Source organism: Ammospiza nelsoni, chromosome 1 (assembly GCF_027579445.1).
Source record: "Ammospiza nelsoni isolate bAmmNel1 chromosome 1, bAmmNel1.pri, whole genome shotgun sequence".
NCBI lineage: Eukaryota > Metazoa > Chordata > Aves > Passeriformes > Passerellidae > Ammospiza > Ammospiza nelsoni.
In genome coordinates, this window is record NC_080633.1 from 29,304,409 (window position 1) to 29,321,820 (window position 17,412).

The 17,412-nt window shown below is 34.6% G+C and overlaps 1 protein-coding gene across 4 annotated transcripts in view; it reads right to left on the minus strand.

The window, feature by feature from the left end:
* Positions 1–17,412, minus strand: part of DGKB (diacylglycerol kinase beta) — a 329,266-nt gene that overhangs the window by 246,372 nt on the left and 65,482 nt on the right. For all 4 annotated transcript variants that reach the window (XM_059473663.1, XM_059473647.1, XM_059473654.1 and 1 more), the window contains 3 exons: positions 5,145–5,298; positions 3,839–3,874; positions 2,346–2,486 (listed from right to left, as the gene is read on the minus strand). In XM_059473663.1, coding sequence (XP_059329646.1) covers positions 2,346–2,486; positions 3,839–3,874; positions 5,145–5,298 — 331 coding nt within the window. The remainder of the gene's footprint in view (positions 1–2,345; positions 2,487–3,838; positions 3,875–5,144; positions 5,299–17,412) is intronic.

Consider the following 17,412-nt stretch of genomic DNA (forward strand, 5'->3'; position numbering starts at 1 on the left):
TCACCTTTGTCAAAATAAAGTCCTTCCAATTACATAGGCATAGGGTAGCAAAAAGGCTCAATCTGTGCTCTTGGCTAGATTCTGAAAACTATGCTACTGGTGGGGCATGCAATCTCTTCTCTATTCATACACTGCTAAATATTCATGTTCTTGATTTACACATTCTAGGAGAAAAAAAACCAAAACCAAACCAACAACAAAATGATAAAAACAACCAAGAAGAAGTTCTGATGAAAATTCCAGAGCCCAAGTCAAATTTTTCTATTTCTTTTCCCATCCCCTTACCTGATTAGAATGACTGTGCACTCAATTTCTATTTCTAGATGGCAATTTAACCTTAAAACATAAGATATGTCCTCTCAGTGTATCTCTGTGAGGAATGCTTGGGATTTTCTTATATTCAGGTCATACATAGATTATGAATAATAGATACACTGAGCATGCCAAACAGGTGAAGTTCACACTATGCAAGACCTCTCTACACTCTTAATAGGTTAGAAAATCCATTTATCTTCTGGAATATTTATAAATCTCTGAAAATCTGTAGATCATATAGATCCAAAGATGAAACTCTTAGTGCAGTTTATCCTCCAGCCTACATCAAATTTTAATTGAAAGCATCACTTTCATGTTCTGCATGTCCTGAATTGAATTTTCACACACTCAGTTATGACTCATTTTTTCCAAATTTTGTTATCTGGAAAAAAAAAAAAGAAAAGAAAATTGCTTTTTTCCCTTTGTTGCTACAAACTTATAATTTACGTTACAGCCATCGGACCTACTGCTTTCAAATCTGGAGAGAGACCATTAATTTATAATGAGAATTTAACTGAAATCAAGGGAAAAGTTTGCATACAATGTGCAGTATAACCTGAAATTTAGACACTAAAAAGTGAAAATACTTATGTATTTCAACTCGGTTGAAAAAGAGGAACTTTGTCAACTCTGTATGACAAAGAGGAAAATAAACCCTTTAAACAACTATGCCCAGAATTATATGTAACAAATACAACTGACCTTGAATACACAAAATATTTAAGTACCATACACATATTAGGTCTCTTGCTCTTAAATCACATATCGCAGTCTTTTGCCCATGCAGCTCCCTTTGCAGGAAGCTCATGGAAAATCCCCATACTGTAATTATCATTGCTCCTCTGTCTCTCCTCCTTTCCACTGTACCAGCTCCTGACAGCAGGGGAGGCAAGTGATCTCTATTTCATGCCGTGGTTTGTGCATCGAGCTCCTCAGAGCTCCGCTAAGGCTGGCATAACTTGACACCGTGCAGCAGTTACTACACTGTAAGTTAAATTCAGTCCTTGGATCTGTGTTTCTGTGTCTGTGTTCTGAATGTGCATTCACACTTACATTCTCATATTTTACTCATGTGATACCAAAACAGTATTACCAAATCTGGGGGATTTGCTGTGACCTTGAAGTACAAAGTTGCCACAGTACACTAGCTACAGGTTAACAAAACATCAAGATACTTCAGCAGCATGTAACCTTGTAATGAATTCATTATTTTGGCATAAGCAGAATACTGTTTCCACATCCTAATGTACTGAACATTTACTTTGCATATAAGAGCCTGATTCCACAAATCTTTAATGAACAGACCAGTTATGTATATTGAAGCATACTTCTCCTCAATAAGGACTATATGATTGGTCTGACTGTTTAGCCACATGAGAAACTGACTTCTAAAACTCCACAATAAGGAAACAAGTTTTCTTCTTTTTTCCTCCAATTTATAGAACAAACTCACAGGGTTGTCTTTTTGATTTTTTAAACAGGTAGTAGTGTTGCATTTTAATGACCCAGGCCCCTAATTAAAAAAAAAACCAAACAAACAAGCAAAACAACCAAACAAGAATTTCTACCTTCCTGTGTCAAACACTCCTTCCCAATAGTGATGCAGACTTAGATCATTCTTGGCTTTTCACATTCAATACCATTATAGAGCCCACAGCCTATATTAGCAACTATTCTTTGTTTGGATTAGGATGTTTAGTAGCAGTTATTCACCCCACCTATGGATCTCTAAGTAAACATATAGTTTGTCTGTTTTTCTCAGATCTGATACTAAACAAGACATGACAGTATAGAGAGCATTACTGTAACTACAGAACGTACAATCCTTACTCCTCATTTTAGCAAATGCTAGATAGAACAAATTTCATTTAAAATCTCACCATTAGCAAGAATAAAAAATCATTTCTGCAATAAGGGTCACCTGGAACCATATTTTTATAATCCATCTGCTCAAAACTGGTTCTTAAATTCAGAAACAAAATATCTGATGGCTAACAGAAATAAATATTTAAAATTAAAAAAGAACATACATTCTAGCTTGTCTTCAGGTCTTCCTCTTTCTAGCAGTGACAAATAGCAAACAATATCCTTCAGCTGGATCATGTCTGGCAAATGTGAGTTGGCAGGAGTAGGAGGTCTGGATGTAGAGGTACCCTTGTTAAGTCTCAGACCTGGAAACAACCCATAGCCTTTGTTAGTCTGAACACACGATACAAGCAGAAAATGAAAACGGAAATTTTCCATGCATTCATCTTTGTTTTATCTGAATCACAGGTTACTTCTTAATTTAAAGATAAAGTTTTAAACAGTTCATTTTCATAGTTTATTCATCAAAAGTAGAATTAAAATAAACTATCCAAAAAATCCCTCCCACCCAATTAAGGGAATGGCATAAACTTTTTTTTTTATTTGTGCTGATCTGATATCATTTGACTACAAAACAATTTGGTGAATATTTTTGTTCCACCATACTAGATCCTAAGTATTAAAAACAATCCCTGCCCAAGTCTGCATCCACTTTCTTGTGCTTGTAAAAGCTTCATCTAATTTATAGATTAACAACAACTACACTATTGAAGATGTTTTAGTGTCAATGAAAACTCTACCAATACCCAAGTGAATTGTTATCCCAAAAACACAGCCAGATGTGTGTCAGTGCAGCACATATTTAAAACACAGAAGTCTCAGTGACAGACTACTGAGAAAATAAATTTAGAATTTAAATAATAGTCATAACAATTGCTCAGACATTGTGATTAATAACAGTTCCAGTGTACCACTTGGAATTAAAGTTTCAAAATTGCCAAACTTTTTATTTCAGTACAACATTAGTATCTGCAGGACCAAAATGAGGGAAAATGGAAAGGACAGCAGAACACAGAGAAAGGAGTAAGAAAACTTTCTTTACAAGGTTGCTACATTTCTCACTGACTGAGAGTTGTCCCCTCTCTCCCTAAATTTAGCTTAAAAAACTTCATTGCAATCCAGATACATCTTCAAAAGCCTACATTTTATAAGGTATGCCTGCATGTTATGAGATACACATGTTAAAACAATAAAATAAGGTAAAAAAGAGCAAATTGGTGTGCAACAACGTATTTTGGAATTAATTTCATTTTCATGGTTTCAGCAAACAATAAACACTAAAAGTAAATATTAAAGGAACAAAAATATTTAATAAGTCAATGTTTTGTTTGATGAGTTTTCATATCAGTTAAATGTCATTAAAATTAAGACACTGCAATATTTTATTCAGTTAAATGTTAGCTTTAATCACACAACTTACAGAAATAGTTTATATTGTGGTCTTACGCAAATCATACTCACAGGATTATAAAACCTGGGATAACTCTTCTCAAAAATAAATAGTGCTGAAATTCAAATGAAAATAAATAAAAATTTTAAGGTACCTTTTAACCTATCAGCTGCAAGATACAGGCTAAATTATTACTTTCTAATCAGAAGTGGGAAGGTCTGGCTGCAATGCACTGACTTACAGATGAGTTCCAGTCCTGCTGCTTACCTGGCATCTGTTTCCATCTCTCTTCAGACACCTTAACTGAAAATACAGTTGATAAACAGACATGAGTAGATCAAAAGAGACTAAGTGTAAAACAAGCACATACCTGACGGACTGATGAACCCTGCTACTCTCCTTGTCATTTCTCTAGCTCTCACTTACCCCTCCATTTCAGACAAAGTTATTTTCCAGTACAGTCAAGCTTTTTTCTTCACTATTGGTAACATTTAAAAATTAATAGGTACCCAAAACCAAGTGTTGCCATAGTTTCCATTTGCACATCAAAATGTACCAATACACAGGTTTTTTCCCCTTAAAATTTACAAATTATCAGGATCTAACATTTCATTTAAACCATGAAATTTAATTACAACATAAACCCAGTCAGTATATTCTCAAGCTCAAACAATTCTTGCACAAGGTGAACTGGACTGCCTCTCTGAATATGTTTTGGATGTAACAATTTATCAAATGGTCCTTCTGGCATTATGCTAAAAATATGGAAGCTTCCTAAACTGGTATTACATTATATTATCTCTAAAGTACTTAGTAACAGAAAAAAATTAAAAACTCTTGACAAACTTGTGTAGGAGAAAAATATTTTAGGAGGCAACATCACAGTAAGAAACTTAACATACAGTTGAAACAACAACAGTAACAGCACTATCCTTAATAATGATCTTACAATAATTATCATTCTTATATTTTTACCACACATAGGAATAAAATATGTCAAAGAGAACTACAGTGAAAGTGAAGAAAGCTAAGTACAGCTTATACAGGGCAGAATTTAGCTGTGTCCTCTGAAATCAAAATCAAAATCACTTTTGGTGATATACTAACACTTACCCAACATTTAACATATTGGCAGCTGCTAAGTGTGCAGGATTAATAACAACAGAATCACACCTAGACAGTTAAGAACAACAGCAGCAACTGGCACAGAGATGGCTGAGCACCAGCAGGAGCCTCCTGCATGAAGCTTGAAGATTTTTAAGTGATTGCACAGGAGAGTAGGCAACAAGAACATGTAACCATAGCAATTTGATTAGCATGAACGTGACAAAAAATGTCCACTTGGTGTCTCAGCTGCATCATTATTGTGAGTTAAAAAGACGAAACCATTTAATTTCCATTCCTTTTCACAGTATTTCCTATCATGGTTGAGTTAGTTTTTCTAATTTCACAAATACCAGAAACAAAATCCCTCAACACATAGTTAAGAATTCCACATATTTACAGCTATTAGAAGTAAAACAGCAGGGTGAGGGACCCTTTAGGTTCTTTAAGTACTGCTTTTATTACTTACCCCCAGAAAGGTGCTGTGGTTTGTTTTTAATTAATGGGCTGCAGTGAGAGATTTTGTTCCTAAATGATGTAAAAAGGTGTTCAATGAAATCATCTGGTAACTCTGCCTCCAGAAAAGTCTTCATGAACAGCTTGAACCCCTCTAAATCAATTGTCTGCAGTGAAGGGGAAGTAACAAAGAAAAAAAATTGTAAAAAAAAGCAAATCACACTAATTCATCAAATAATATTCTGTTGACAAAAGCTTTGGACTGTTTTTGAATATACTGATTTCTGAAGATCAGACTGGTATACCTATTCTTGGAAGTGATTATTGAATTAAGTATTACTTTGAAAATTCACAGCATTGCTATAATAGCTCAGAGCACTGTGCAAAACAGCCCAGAGTAAATTCAGAGCACTTCTATCGGGACCCTGAAATCAAGTTCCATGCTCTCAAATGTCTTGATTAGCATCAAGGCGCCTACAGAGCTCCTAGGGATGTACTTAGCATGTCTTTAGCTTTTCCTATAATTAGGCAGACAAAAAGCAGGGGATTTGCTGATGCCTAATTCAGGGAATTGAAGGCCTCCTGTCTTTTCCTATGTGGCAACATGCTTTGCTGGTGTTTGTCAGAGATACTAATCACCCTGTCTCAAATAGGTTCAAATGAGAGTGCTCAGACACACAGTATTACTTAGAGGGGAAAAAACAAAAGTTGCCGATCCAGAACATTTGTCATTTAGCTTAATTTGGATTTGGTTTTGCTTTTGCCAGCGAGGTAAGAGCTAAATAATAAAACTCGTATGATGATTTTTTTCTGTTAAAACAGCATTGTCAGTTTTAAGCAATAAAGTGAGTCATAGATTTTCTCAAGTTGGAAGGAGTACATAACAAGCATTGAGTTCAACTCCCTGCTCCTCACAGGACTACCTGAAACTAAACCATATGACTAAGAGCATCATCCAGATGCTCCCTGACCTCTGATGGGCTTGGTGCCATGACAAAAACATGCTCTGGAAACCAGCCTCCCAGTGAAGAGCCTTTTCCTGATGCCTGATCTGAACTTCCTCTGATGCAACTTCCTTCTGTTTTTTCATGTCCTGTTGCTGGTCACCTCCCCCTCAAGGAAGGTGTAGGCTGCAATGGGATCACAGCAATGCAAAGCATTATGATCCCATTTTATCCTGCTAATAGAGAATGAAGATAAAGGTATCCTGAAACATATTGACAAAACTGTGTATTTAGCACTACCTTTGTGATTGTAACTTATCAATTATTAATCTGATAAAACATAGTGTTACTTTATAGATCAAACAGAATAGCAACTTGTAATTGTTAAATAATTAAGGGATAAATCCACATGATAGCACAAAACTGACTTTGAGAAATTTCCCTATTGTTCAGGAATACTCCATATCTCCATAAAAAAGTCTAGTGCAACTCCTTTAGTTCATCACAGTGAACGTGGAAGGAGGGAAAAGGCTATCAAGAATCAGCTTGAAACCATGCCAGAAAAAAGAAAATAGAAACTGAACTTTCAAAGGACTCCCTGAATTTGGAATCTGAGTCACAGTATAAATAATTTTAGCTATTATTTTAATATAATTATAAGACTTAGGAAATTTCTCTTCCCCCAATTTCTTTGACTTTTACATTTTAATTTATTTATGAGATATTGAAAATTTATGTGCTAAATAAGGTGTTTCCCATTAAGAGCAAGATCTAACTACCAAAGAGTAATGTTTTAATGTGCATCATCATCCTTATGAGGGATCAACACCACAAATTGCAAAATCTGACTCCTCTTGTGCAAGTCATAATTACAAGGAATTCAAGATTGGCGAGAGGGTATCTCTGCTGAGCTTCTAATAGAGAACACCTCATTTGAGAAAAAAGCAGTGGAACCAATAAAACTCTCACCTCCTGAAGATAAATATAGCAGAGACTGAAAAAAAATTTTCACAATGCTCAAGATGGGTGTAAAACAGAAATAATCACCTTGGACATGGACTCATTATCTTTATCTCATCAGACAGCTTCAGCCACACTCTTACCTTGGCAAATCATACACTGTTGCATTCATGCTACAAACTTTATAGTTTTTCTCTCTAATAAAGCCACTGACATTTAATTCTGTTTATAAACTGTTTATAAACCATGAATCACAATAACAAAGGGATTTATATCAGCATCCAAGTAAATCAGTAATTAGTTACACTAATATACACTATATGAATGTATTTTTTATCTGCAAGCATAACAAATACATTAATCACTAAATCAACTGACTTTAACAATGTGAAATTGCTTTGTTAAATTGTGCATTAATGAAATGTGTCTTAGCTATCTCACTGAATCATATACACAAAAAAAAAAAAAATGAAAATGGAAAGTAAACCAAAATTATAATCCCATTTAAATTAAGGTTTATGGATGGCCATGTAAATATCTTTACACTACACTAACTTTTTCTTTATTTATCTTGTCTGTGGATTTTATGTATATTGCAAAAAAAAATTCCCTGAGTTTAGAGCCACCTTAGATTTTTTAACTGCTGCGTGAGTAGCATTGGTTCTCCAAGCTGCCAGCAGTAACTAAATCCCTAATGCTGTGGGTTTTGTTGTTTGGTTTTTTTTTTTTTTTTTTACTTAATGGGTTCAGAATTATAGCAGTGTAGAGAACTTGAAAAATAAGCAAGTTTGAAATTATGTACTTCCTTCTTCCTGAAGACCCTTTCTCAAAGATGCTCAAACTTTTCAATATTTTGTAAAAATGTTCTGACTATCATTGAAGCCAATATCCTCCAACACATGTTCCAAACTGCTAGAAAATATAAGAGATACTAATGTAACACATGACTCGGCTACCATGTCCATTTATTACATTTGACATCCTGAGTTCCAGCAACCAGGGTGGCTCTGCAAAGGACCAAAGACAGAGTGTGGTTGTTCTAAAGGTTGTTTTACAGCCAGGTTTCTTCAGCTGACAGTGCTTTATCCTCTGTTCTAACATGCTCTGCGACCTGTATTCCCCCAGGAGAGCAGCACTATTCATATAACCAGAGTTCGGATGCTGTATATCCAAAAGCTTTCAAATTATAATGGAAGTTAGTCAGGAGCTGGCAAATTACTTGAATACACATCAGAAATGTTTAGAACGGCCAAAAATGCAGGTGTAAAATCACATGCTGTATGTAAAGAATGTATAAAACCAATCCTGCCTAAGGGAGATCTCTGTGTAGGGCCCTATGATTAGGTTCTTGCCTAAAACCTCCAAATCTGGGATTATAATTATAAATATAATTATATATATTATACTGCATAGCTGAAAAACATTCTAGAAGACCTAACATAATTGGTGTAGATTATCATGTTATAAATGAGCTCTAAAATGGTACAGTAATTTCTGGATATTTGTTTTTGCAAATGTATATAAAGCGAATAAGAGAACTAAGCTAGTGTACAGCAGACCTAGAAGTAGTTTGGATCATCCATCAAGCCATTTCTCTGTTCTGAAAAATTATAGCCATTTCGGTATTCTGCAATTGTTGACTATTTTTCTTTTTCCTCATGGAACTTTACCCTTCTAAAACAGGAAAATGCTGCAGCCCTTCCTTTAATTACCAGCACTTCCCCCTAACCCCAGCCACTTTTCAAATGTATTGCACAATGTTTTGGTAAGCAAAAAGACAAAAAAAAAAGGATAGCAGAGTACAATAATCTTCCACCTTAACATGTGCCATGCTTGATCTTTTAAATTTCACTGTCATTATCAAAATTTCTCAGATGAAAAGTTCAGAGAATTTTGGTATGGTTTGAAAATTATTTATGCTAATGGATTCGCAAAAATTAATTAAACAGTTCAGATCAATAACATCAGAATAATATATAAACCATAATGGTGGATGTGGTTTTCTTAAGCTTGCAGGCTAATTGCTTAATTTTCAACAGTTGCTTGCATTCCAGAAGCTCCAGCTGAATTTAAATTAATTTGAGAAAGAGGGATTTAGCATTTTCCGTGATGCTTCAAAAGTGAGGGGATGAGAGGATGTACCAAACTGACAACAATTAGCATGGCAACATTAATTAATTAATTAATTCCACTGCACAAGAGACTATCAGGGCGTAGGAAGATTATGATCACAAGTTTAGGGATTTCAGGAAAATTTTCAACATAACAGAGATAAAATAGGACACAGTTGAATCAGAAAAACATGAAAGAACTTTCAAATAATTTGGCCTAAATCTTCTGAGGGAGTCTAAAAGAAAAAAATCTGTGCACTTTTAGCTTTGACTCTAATAAAATCCTTGCCTGTAGGTCACAGAAAAATAAAGGGGTTTATACTAATCATTTAAAACCGAATTTCTATTTTTATATATCAAATTTATTCTCCAAGTTTATTGGAGGTCCTTTTCTTTTACAAAAAGAAACTTCACAAAATAAGACTTCTGTATTACTGGGTAATAAAATTTCATTTGGTAATGAAAAATTTTGGTATAACTCCAGAGAAGTGCACATTAAAAACCACCATATTTTTAGCTAATTTAAGCAAAAAAATTCATATAAAATTTATTTTATTATATTTTTAGAAGTAGTTAGTTCCTACTCATAGATTTTATCAATATTTTCAAACATCTGAATATAAGGAAAAAACCCTAAAAATTATATATTCATCTTGGAGAAAAGAAAAGGAAAAGGAATGTAAGACATGAGCAACACTGCATAAACTTAAGTTTCATCATTATTTTTAGCAAATAAAATGTGTAAACCATTTAACAATTTTCTTCTTTTCTAAATGCAAACATGGAACTGGACTCACTATGACCTAAGGCATAGAGAAATTAAAAATGTGCATCTTTTCCTACACCATAAATTGCTGGTGAAAATCAGTAACATTTCATTAACCAACAACAAAATTTCAAAATTAATCCTAGCCCTAAACTTCCAAAAAGCATTTAATCCATAAGTATTGCATTTTGTTTGTTTGTTTGTTTTTTCTAAGCTCCTTCCAATTATATAAAGAAGAAATGGACCAAAGTTTATAATGAGGTCTAAGTCACTGACTGGCCATAGGAAAGAAGGTTCTCACTAGATATGTTCACAAAAAAATAAAATAATCCTCAAAAAAAACAAAGTATGTGCTATGCCCCAAGTTCAACTGAGACCATCATTTCCTTCTGAAAGCAGAGAAAAACTGACAGATTTTTTCCTCTTGTAGGGAAAAAAAAATAATCTCCTGGTAAGGACAACTTGCCAGTGGGAATCAGCTTGGCCGATTTCCCATTTGCCTGAGGAAACTCAAACCTGTGTCTCAAAAGAGCATCCAAATATCAGGAAAGAGCTGAAGAAACACTGAAGGCAAAAATACGGTTTCTGTACATCTACAAAATTATTAAATATTTATTTGTAAAAATGTGAATGAACAAATTACTGATAAACTCCTATGAATGAGGTGATCCCAACATGTACTCACAGAGATGTATCAAAAGAGAAGCCAAAATGTTTCAGCTGTTAAGGCAGTACTTCTGGACACATGGAAAAATTTAAGATGTTTACTTAGATTTTATAGAAAATAGATGATTCAAGATTTTATTTATTTTCTTTTTTAAATTGCCATACCAGAGTTGGATGCTATCTCTACTCAGAGAGGAAATAATCCATTCAAGATCTACACCTATGCTAGAAGAAACAGAACAAATATATGTATTGCATTTACATAAATAAATATTCATCCATACACATCATCACATACTAATGCTAAATGAAGCAGCAAACAGCAATTATAGATTGTTCAGTGAGGTACCTCAGTGCCTCTGGGAATGTAACATGTAATCTCACATCCTGCATGCATTTTACAATTAAATTTTTGGATGTATGCATTAGTCCAAAAGATCTAACAGTTGTGGGGTTTTAATGTTAATTCCATGAAAAGATTACCCACAAAAAAATCCATCAGTGCAAAAAACTCACTGTTACTTTCTTATAATTAAAAGCAGAAGAAGCAGTTTTCATGACAGTGAAACAAAGCAAATTAATCTGTCTTTATTTCCACATATTGTGAGAACATTCCTGTCTTGATGTCTGACCAAGCAAACAGAGAGAGATTTGCCCAGATCTGGAGTTTCAACTGAATTTTTCTTGGTAAAGAACCCATACCAAACCAGTGTGTTTTGGTGGAAATTTTTCTGAAGATTAAGGCTTATAGCAGCCTTCACTGTAGAAGGAAGATACGAATAATCAGGATTTGCTCTGCCAACTCCAATTACTTTGGAGAAAATTCCTTCATTCAAACAGCCCTTTGAGATCAGGACGAAACAGAAATTATTAGAAGAATTAGAAATTATTAGAAGAATTACCCTCATAATACTATGAAAGTTTATAGCTGAATTCTGTCATGCCTTATACATTTTTTAAAATAGGAATAAATGAAGTTAAAGCAACACTAGCTATATGGGTAAAAAGTGGCAACTGTAAAAGGCAATACCACATAGCACCTATTTTTCTTAAAATAGTAGTCTGGAAAGAGAGAGACAATGCCATTTGTGTATCTAAGGAGGTGAGTATCTAAGGAGGTGACACCTGGGCCAAGCAAGCAGAGGTGGAAATTATCAGTCTTTCTCCCAAACTTGTTTACAACCCTACCTCCATTGCAGCTTGGCTATCATGGAGGCATCACTGGGTAACTGTGTATGAGGTAGGGAAAAGGCTGGAACTGAGTTGCAGATCCCAGATTTGGAATCAGAAATTTCAACCATATCTGTAGGCAACCTACTTGGAGCAGCTGCCTGACACTCTTAAGGAAAATGATGATGGAGAAGACAAAAGGAGGTTTTTGAGTTATAAAGAATAATCTGCATTCAGTGGAAGAACTGAGGTAAGATCTAAAAGTACATCCTCAGTACTCCGTAGTTCCTTCTACCCCAGCAGATAAAAGCTCCTGGCAAACTCTTTAACAGCTCACCAAACATTCTGATATATTTACCTGTTTTTCTATAAAAATACATTTAAAAAATCAATTATGTAGAAAATTCTTTAGGCCTGGCCTTTTGTTGTCCTTCTGTATCTCAGAAAAACTCTCCTATGAAGACAGGCTGAGAGTTGGGGTTGTTCAGGAGGACAGAAAGCTCTTGGGAGACCTTAGAGTCCCTTTCAACCTCCCTAAAGGGGGCTGATAAGAAAGTTGTTGAGGGACTTTTTACAAGGGCAGGTAGGGACAGGACAAGGTGCAAGGGCTTTAAACTGAACAAGGGTAGGTTTAGGATAGGTATTAGGAAGTTATTCCTAGTGAGGATGGTGCACTGAAACAGGCTGCCCACAGAAGCTGTGGATGCCCCATCCCTGGCAGTTTTCAAGGGCTCTGAGCAACCTGGTCCAGTAGAAGGTGTCTGTGCCCATGGCAGAGGTCTTGAAACTAGATGATCTTCCTGCCCAAACTATTAGCTGATACTGTTTTTCCCTAAAGCTGAACACTAGTTTATCCTTTTTAAGATACCACACAAAATCACATGAAAGAACATCAAGCACACATAAAAAGACAAATTTGAACAAATGGTAATCACTGAACTACAAAAAAAGATTACTAAAAAAATCTTCATTTTAAAGAAGTGGAAGTCACAAAGAAACTAAAGACCTGGCAACTGATTAAATACAGTTTTCAGGATAAACTACATATTTCAAGAGAGTTTCCAGGATGACACTGATTACTCTGACAAAAGAATTCACAAATATGAAGAAACAAAACCATTAAAAATAGTGTGGGGTTTTTAGGCGCACTTTATTCATAGCTTAAAAAGTAGTCTGGAATGCTTCTAATACTTAATGGAATGCTTCTAATACTTCAATTACTGCACAAAAGACTACAAACCTGACATCAAAGCAACCACTATTTTCCATAATATCATGACCATTTGTGGATTTCTTTGCAATGTATCCAATACATCTCATAGATTTGTGATGAGATGCTTTTTACCTTACTAACATCACTAAAGATTGCATGTATCTTACTTCCCTGTCTACTCCACACCAATGGCATAAAGCAAAGCTCTTGCTTCCCACACTTCAATTTCTTTTGAATCCCAGATAGGCAGAATATGAGGGACTCCAAGGAAAAACAAATGTGCATCAGTCTATGCTTAATATGCTTTAAAACACCTCTAATTATTATGATAAGAGTTCTGTTTCTTCTTAAGCACTCACTGATAAGTACATTACACTAATTTAGTGCTACTTCCCAGAGGGTGAGTCTCAGTCTCAGGAAGAACAGGAATTGAAGGCCTGGTTTCCAAATAGCAGTTACAATTTTGCTTGGCAAAATAGCAAAAAAAATCAGGTTTCTTCTAGCTTTGTATCACACATATATAGACCAACACTCAGCTAAAGCCACAGGTCTTTAACTCCTGAGTATGGCTACAACATATTATGGAGATGCCTTAAAATGCCTGATTGTGTCCCAAGCAGCAGAATGGCTCCTAACACCCTGAGCAACTCAGAAGAAGCTGAACTCCATCTACAAACACTGTCTGTATTTGATTTTGTCCTTTCTCCTAGAGCAGTTAAGCTGCTCAATTTTGTAACTTGCTTTTCCGCTTTACTGATGGTTAACACAGATATGTAAGATTAAGAAAGATCCAAGTATTCATATTGAAGATTTATGCATTTATATGTATGTTCTGTGCCAACACACAGAACACTACACGGTATAGACATCAAAAGTCAGTAAATGCCAATATGGAGAATACAGAAAACATGGTTCCTCAGTGAAAAACAAGATATATACAAGGAAAATTTTGCATCTTTTTACATAGAAGTTTTTTAACTTTGCTATGTAGTATTTTAACTCCTACCACACTAATACATTTGAAGTGAACCAATAATTTATTAAGATAATGGAAGCTTTTGACTCAAGATCTATCCTAAACACTGCAATAGAGGAGGTCTAACTGCCTCCTATATTTTCCTAACTAGCATAAGTACAACAATCAGTTCTTCTGGATGATATGTTGAAAGAAGGGAGAGAAGCTGTATCACTACTTTCTTTCTTTCTCCTCACAAGACACCAAAAATTTAATAGTCTCTTGACAAAAGAGTTGCCATTGTGGATGGAGCAGGGCAGGGAGGGGTCGAATAATACTCCTTTTATTCCTCCCCACCACACTGGCCACATAAATGGGAACAAGACATGATCTAGTGTTTGAAATTAATCTCCACCCATAAATTCTTTTCAAATACCACATTCCTTTAGGTCTTTTATTCTTTTAGATTTGTACAAAATATTTCAGCATAAGCCACTATTCTCAGCATCCTGAAAAACAGAATGTAAGAGAAAGAAGAAAAAAAGATAAATAATTGATTTCAAGAGATTTCCATGACATACGGTTTTCATTTATTAAAAAGAACATTTCACACGTAAGAGAAAGAGAATCATGTTGAAATGTAGTTTTCAATTGATTACTTTTAAAACTCTGTTGTCTGATCTCCAAATGGTGCCAAAAATATAATTAGCTTTCATCTACTGACAGTAATTGCTCTGGGTTATTTTTTGGGATTGCATAAGTTCCTTTAACTGATTATTTCTTTGTAAACTACTTACTTAAAAAAAACCCAATATGTGAAAAATGAACTGCTGACTAAGAGGAGATATTACAGGGCCTTGATTCACACATTGTGCTATGACAACACTGGCAAACACTGATGTGAGTGCATTAGTGACAATGATGTGATTAGCTGTGAATACCAGTGCTAAAGCATTCCCACAAAAGTCAAAGTCTTGAAGATTCATTGATTATCACATGTCAAAACCTGACATTGCCAAAAGATGTGAAAAAAAAAGTGGAGAGACTATATACACAGGATTAACAAGCTAAAACCCATGAGTCACATGAGAATGACTAAGTTCATGGTGTTGAAAATGTATTTTAAATATTCATTCAAATTAAATTTCCAATTTCTCATGAAGACTTGCTTTGGGCATCAGGGTTAAATTCAGTTTAAATTCAAAGCCCTTATAATTTTCTGATCTAAGCATTCAATTTAATACAGTTTTTACATAATTAATTTTGAAAATTCTGTTAACTAAATAAAACTATTTCTTAGCTATATCAGCATTCAAATTAATATGTACATGTATGAATGTTTAAAAAAAAATTAAAACCCACATGCTCTCACGGCCTGCTCCTACCAAATACTCCATATGGACAAATAATATTTGGATATTACCAATACACAGACATAAATTACTGCCAAAATTTTCCCCCAGCTCTTCAAAGAAGCAAGCTTAACAAAACATCTAAAATGGAAATGGGAAAACTCCATTTTTATGCAATAATTAGATTTTTAAGCATAACAGTCTCATGTTATTAAAATAAATTGATACTAATTACCAAAATAAGTCTGAAATGCATTCACCAGCTACTGCAGTCTCATCTCAATCTTACATGCAGGTAAAAGAAAAACCAAGCACTTTTTTATCAGCAGCTTTTCCTTGATACACAGTTCTATATTTGCATTAGTTTGTATATCCTTAAGTACTACATACATAAGTACTTGTATTTAATACCTAACTCTTACTGAATATGCTACATTTACTATACAAAGGTGAGATTTTGTTTTTTCAAGAAGAGTGATGCATCACATACTTTTAGAAGGCTCTTGTAGAAGATTATCATTCAAAATCTACCTGAAATTTTTACATATCAAAAAAAGTTACAAGCAGAAAGTTTGCATCCTGTCCTAGAAGAATTGGTCAGGAAAAATGGGGTAGGTAGCATAGTTCAGACAAAGGCCAAACAAAATAGTAAAGTTAAGGAATCCCTGAAAACCATCAGTTATAACAAAAAGTTCTGGTTGAAACAAACAATTTATCTGCATGCGCAGATTGTGTAAAAACCTACTCATGGACAAACATGTCTGAATTGGAATTTTCATAAGGTGCTTAGAATTAAGAAAAATAATTTTTCTATGCATGTTCAATGGCAGTGGTATTTTCGCATATTTTACCTGTAATGACCCTGTCTGCACATTGCAAATTTTTGTGGAGGTTATTTCAGCTGCATTTTTAAAAAATACTTGCTACAACACTTTTAGTAAGAAAACTAATATGTGACAATGTCATGTTACCTGTTATTGCTCATTCCTCCCTCTTTAAAATTTTAAAGATACAAATTAATAAACTTTCCCTCCATGAATGAACATGAAATCTCTCTTTGCTGAGATTTAACACAATCTGAGCCAAACTGGCACCTTCACTGGCAATAATAACATACACCAACAGAAAAAGGTTTAAAATATCCTATTCCATTTGTCAACAAGTTACATCCACTTTACACTAAGTAAATGTACAGACTTTAGTAAAAGTGGAGCTATACTAATCGACCTAAATTTGACTTTCTCCTCACCAGTATTTAAAAGTATAGCTTAGAAAGAATTAAAAGGATATGAGGAGTGGCACATGCTCAATTAGAATGTATATATTTGTATCTATCAGTATATCTACTGCACAAGAAGACTTCAAGACATTTCCATTTGTCGATGAATTCCTGCACTAAATTATTTTTAGTGGAAGTAATTTTGCCACATTTTGTTTTCCTATGCAGTTTCATAAACATTATCTAGATGCCACCATGCAGGTCAATCAAGCATGGCTGAAGTCATCACAATGAAAAAAAACCAGAACATAACATATTGTTCTTCATAATGAAAACAAATAACACCTCCCCATCGTAATTAAATAGGCTGTCTAAAGCTGTTTGTCTTTTTTAACATGTGATATGTAAATGAAAGTGATAATAGGCTCATTAAGTTTAAACAAAAGCTACTGTACAACACAATAATATAAAGGAAAAAAAGCATAAAACTAAGTTCCTAAAGCAGAGAAGTGTATCAAAAGGAAAGAATGCCAAAGAAGGAGATTAGCACTGGTAGCACAGACTGACTAAAGGAGATAGAGAGAGACCAGTAAAGATAATTTAAAATGTTCAAAACTGAATGCTTTTGCAGCAGAAATTGACTATCTGAAATATTTCACACCTCAGTGCCCTCAACACGCTCCACAAAAAGCAGGCTCCCAGCCAGACTGCCAGCATCTCTGCCTGGCAGGCTTCCCAACTCTCTAGGTATCCAGAAAGCTTTCCCTAGAAATTTTGCCCATGGAGCCAGAAAAACAGAGTTCCCAGTGTCTCAAACCTAGAGGTTTCTGCTGGTGATACACACAAGATGATACATTCTTTTCTTCTGTAGCTAAATAGATACAACTTCAGCTTCTTACATGTGAGGGACAGGCTTCTCCTACAT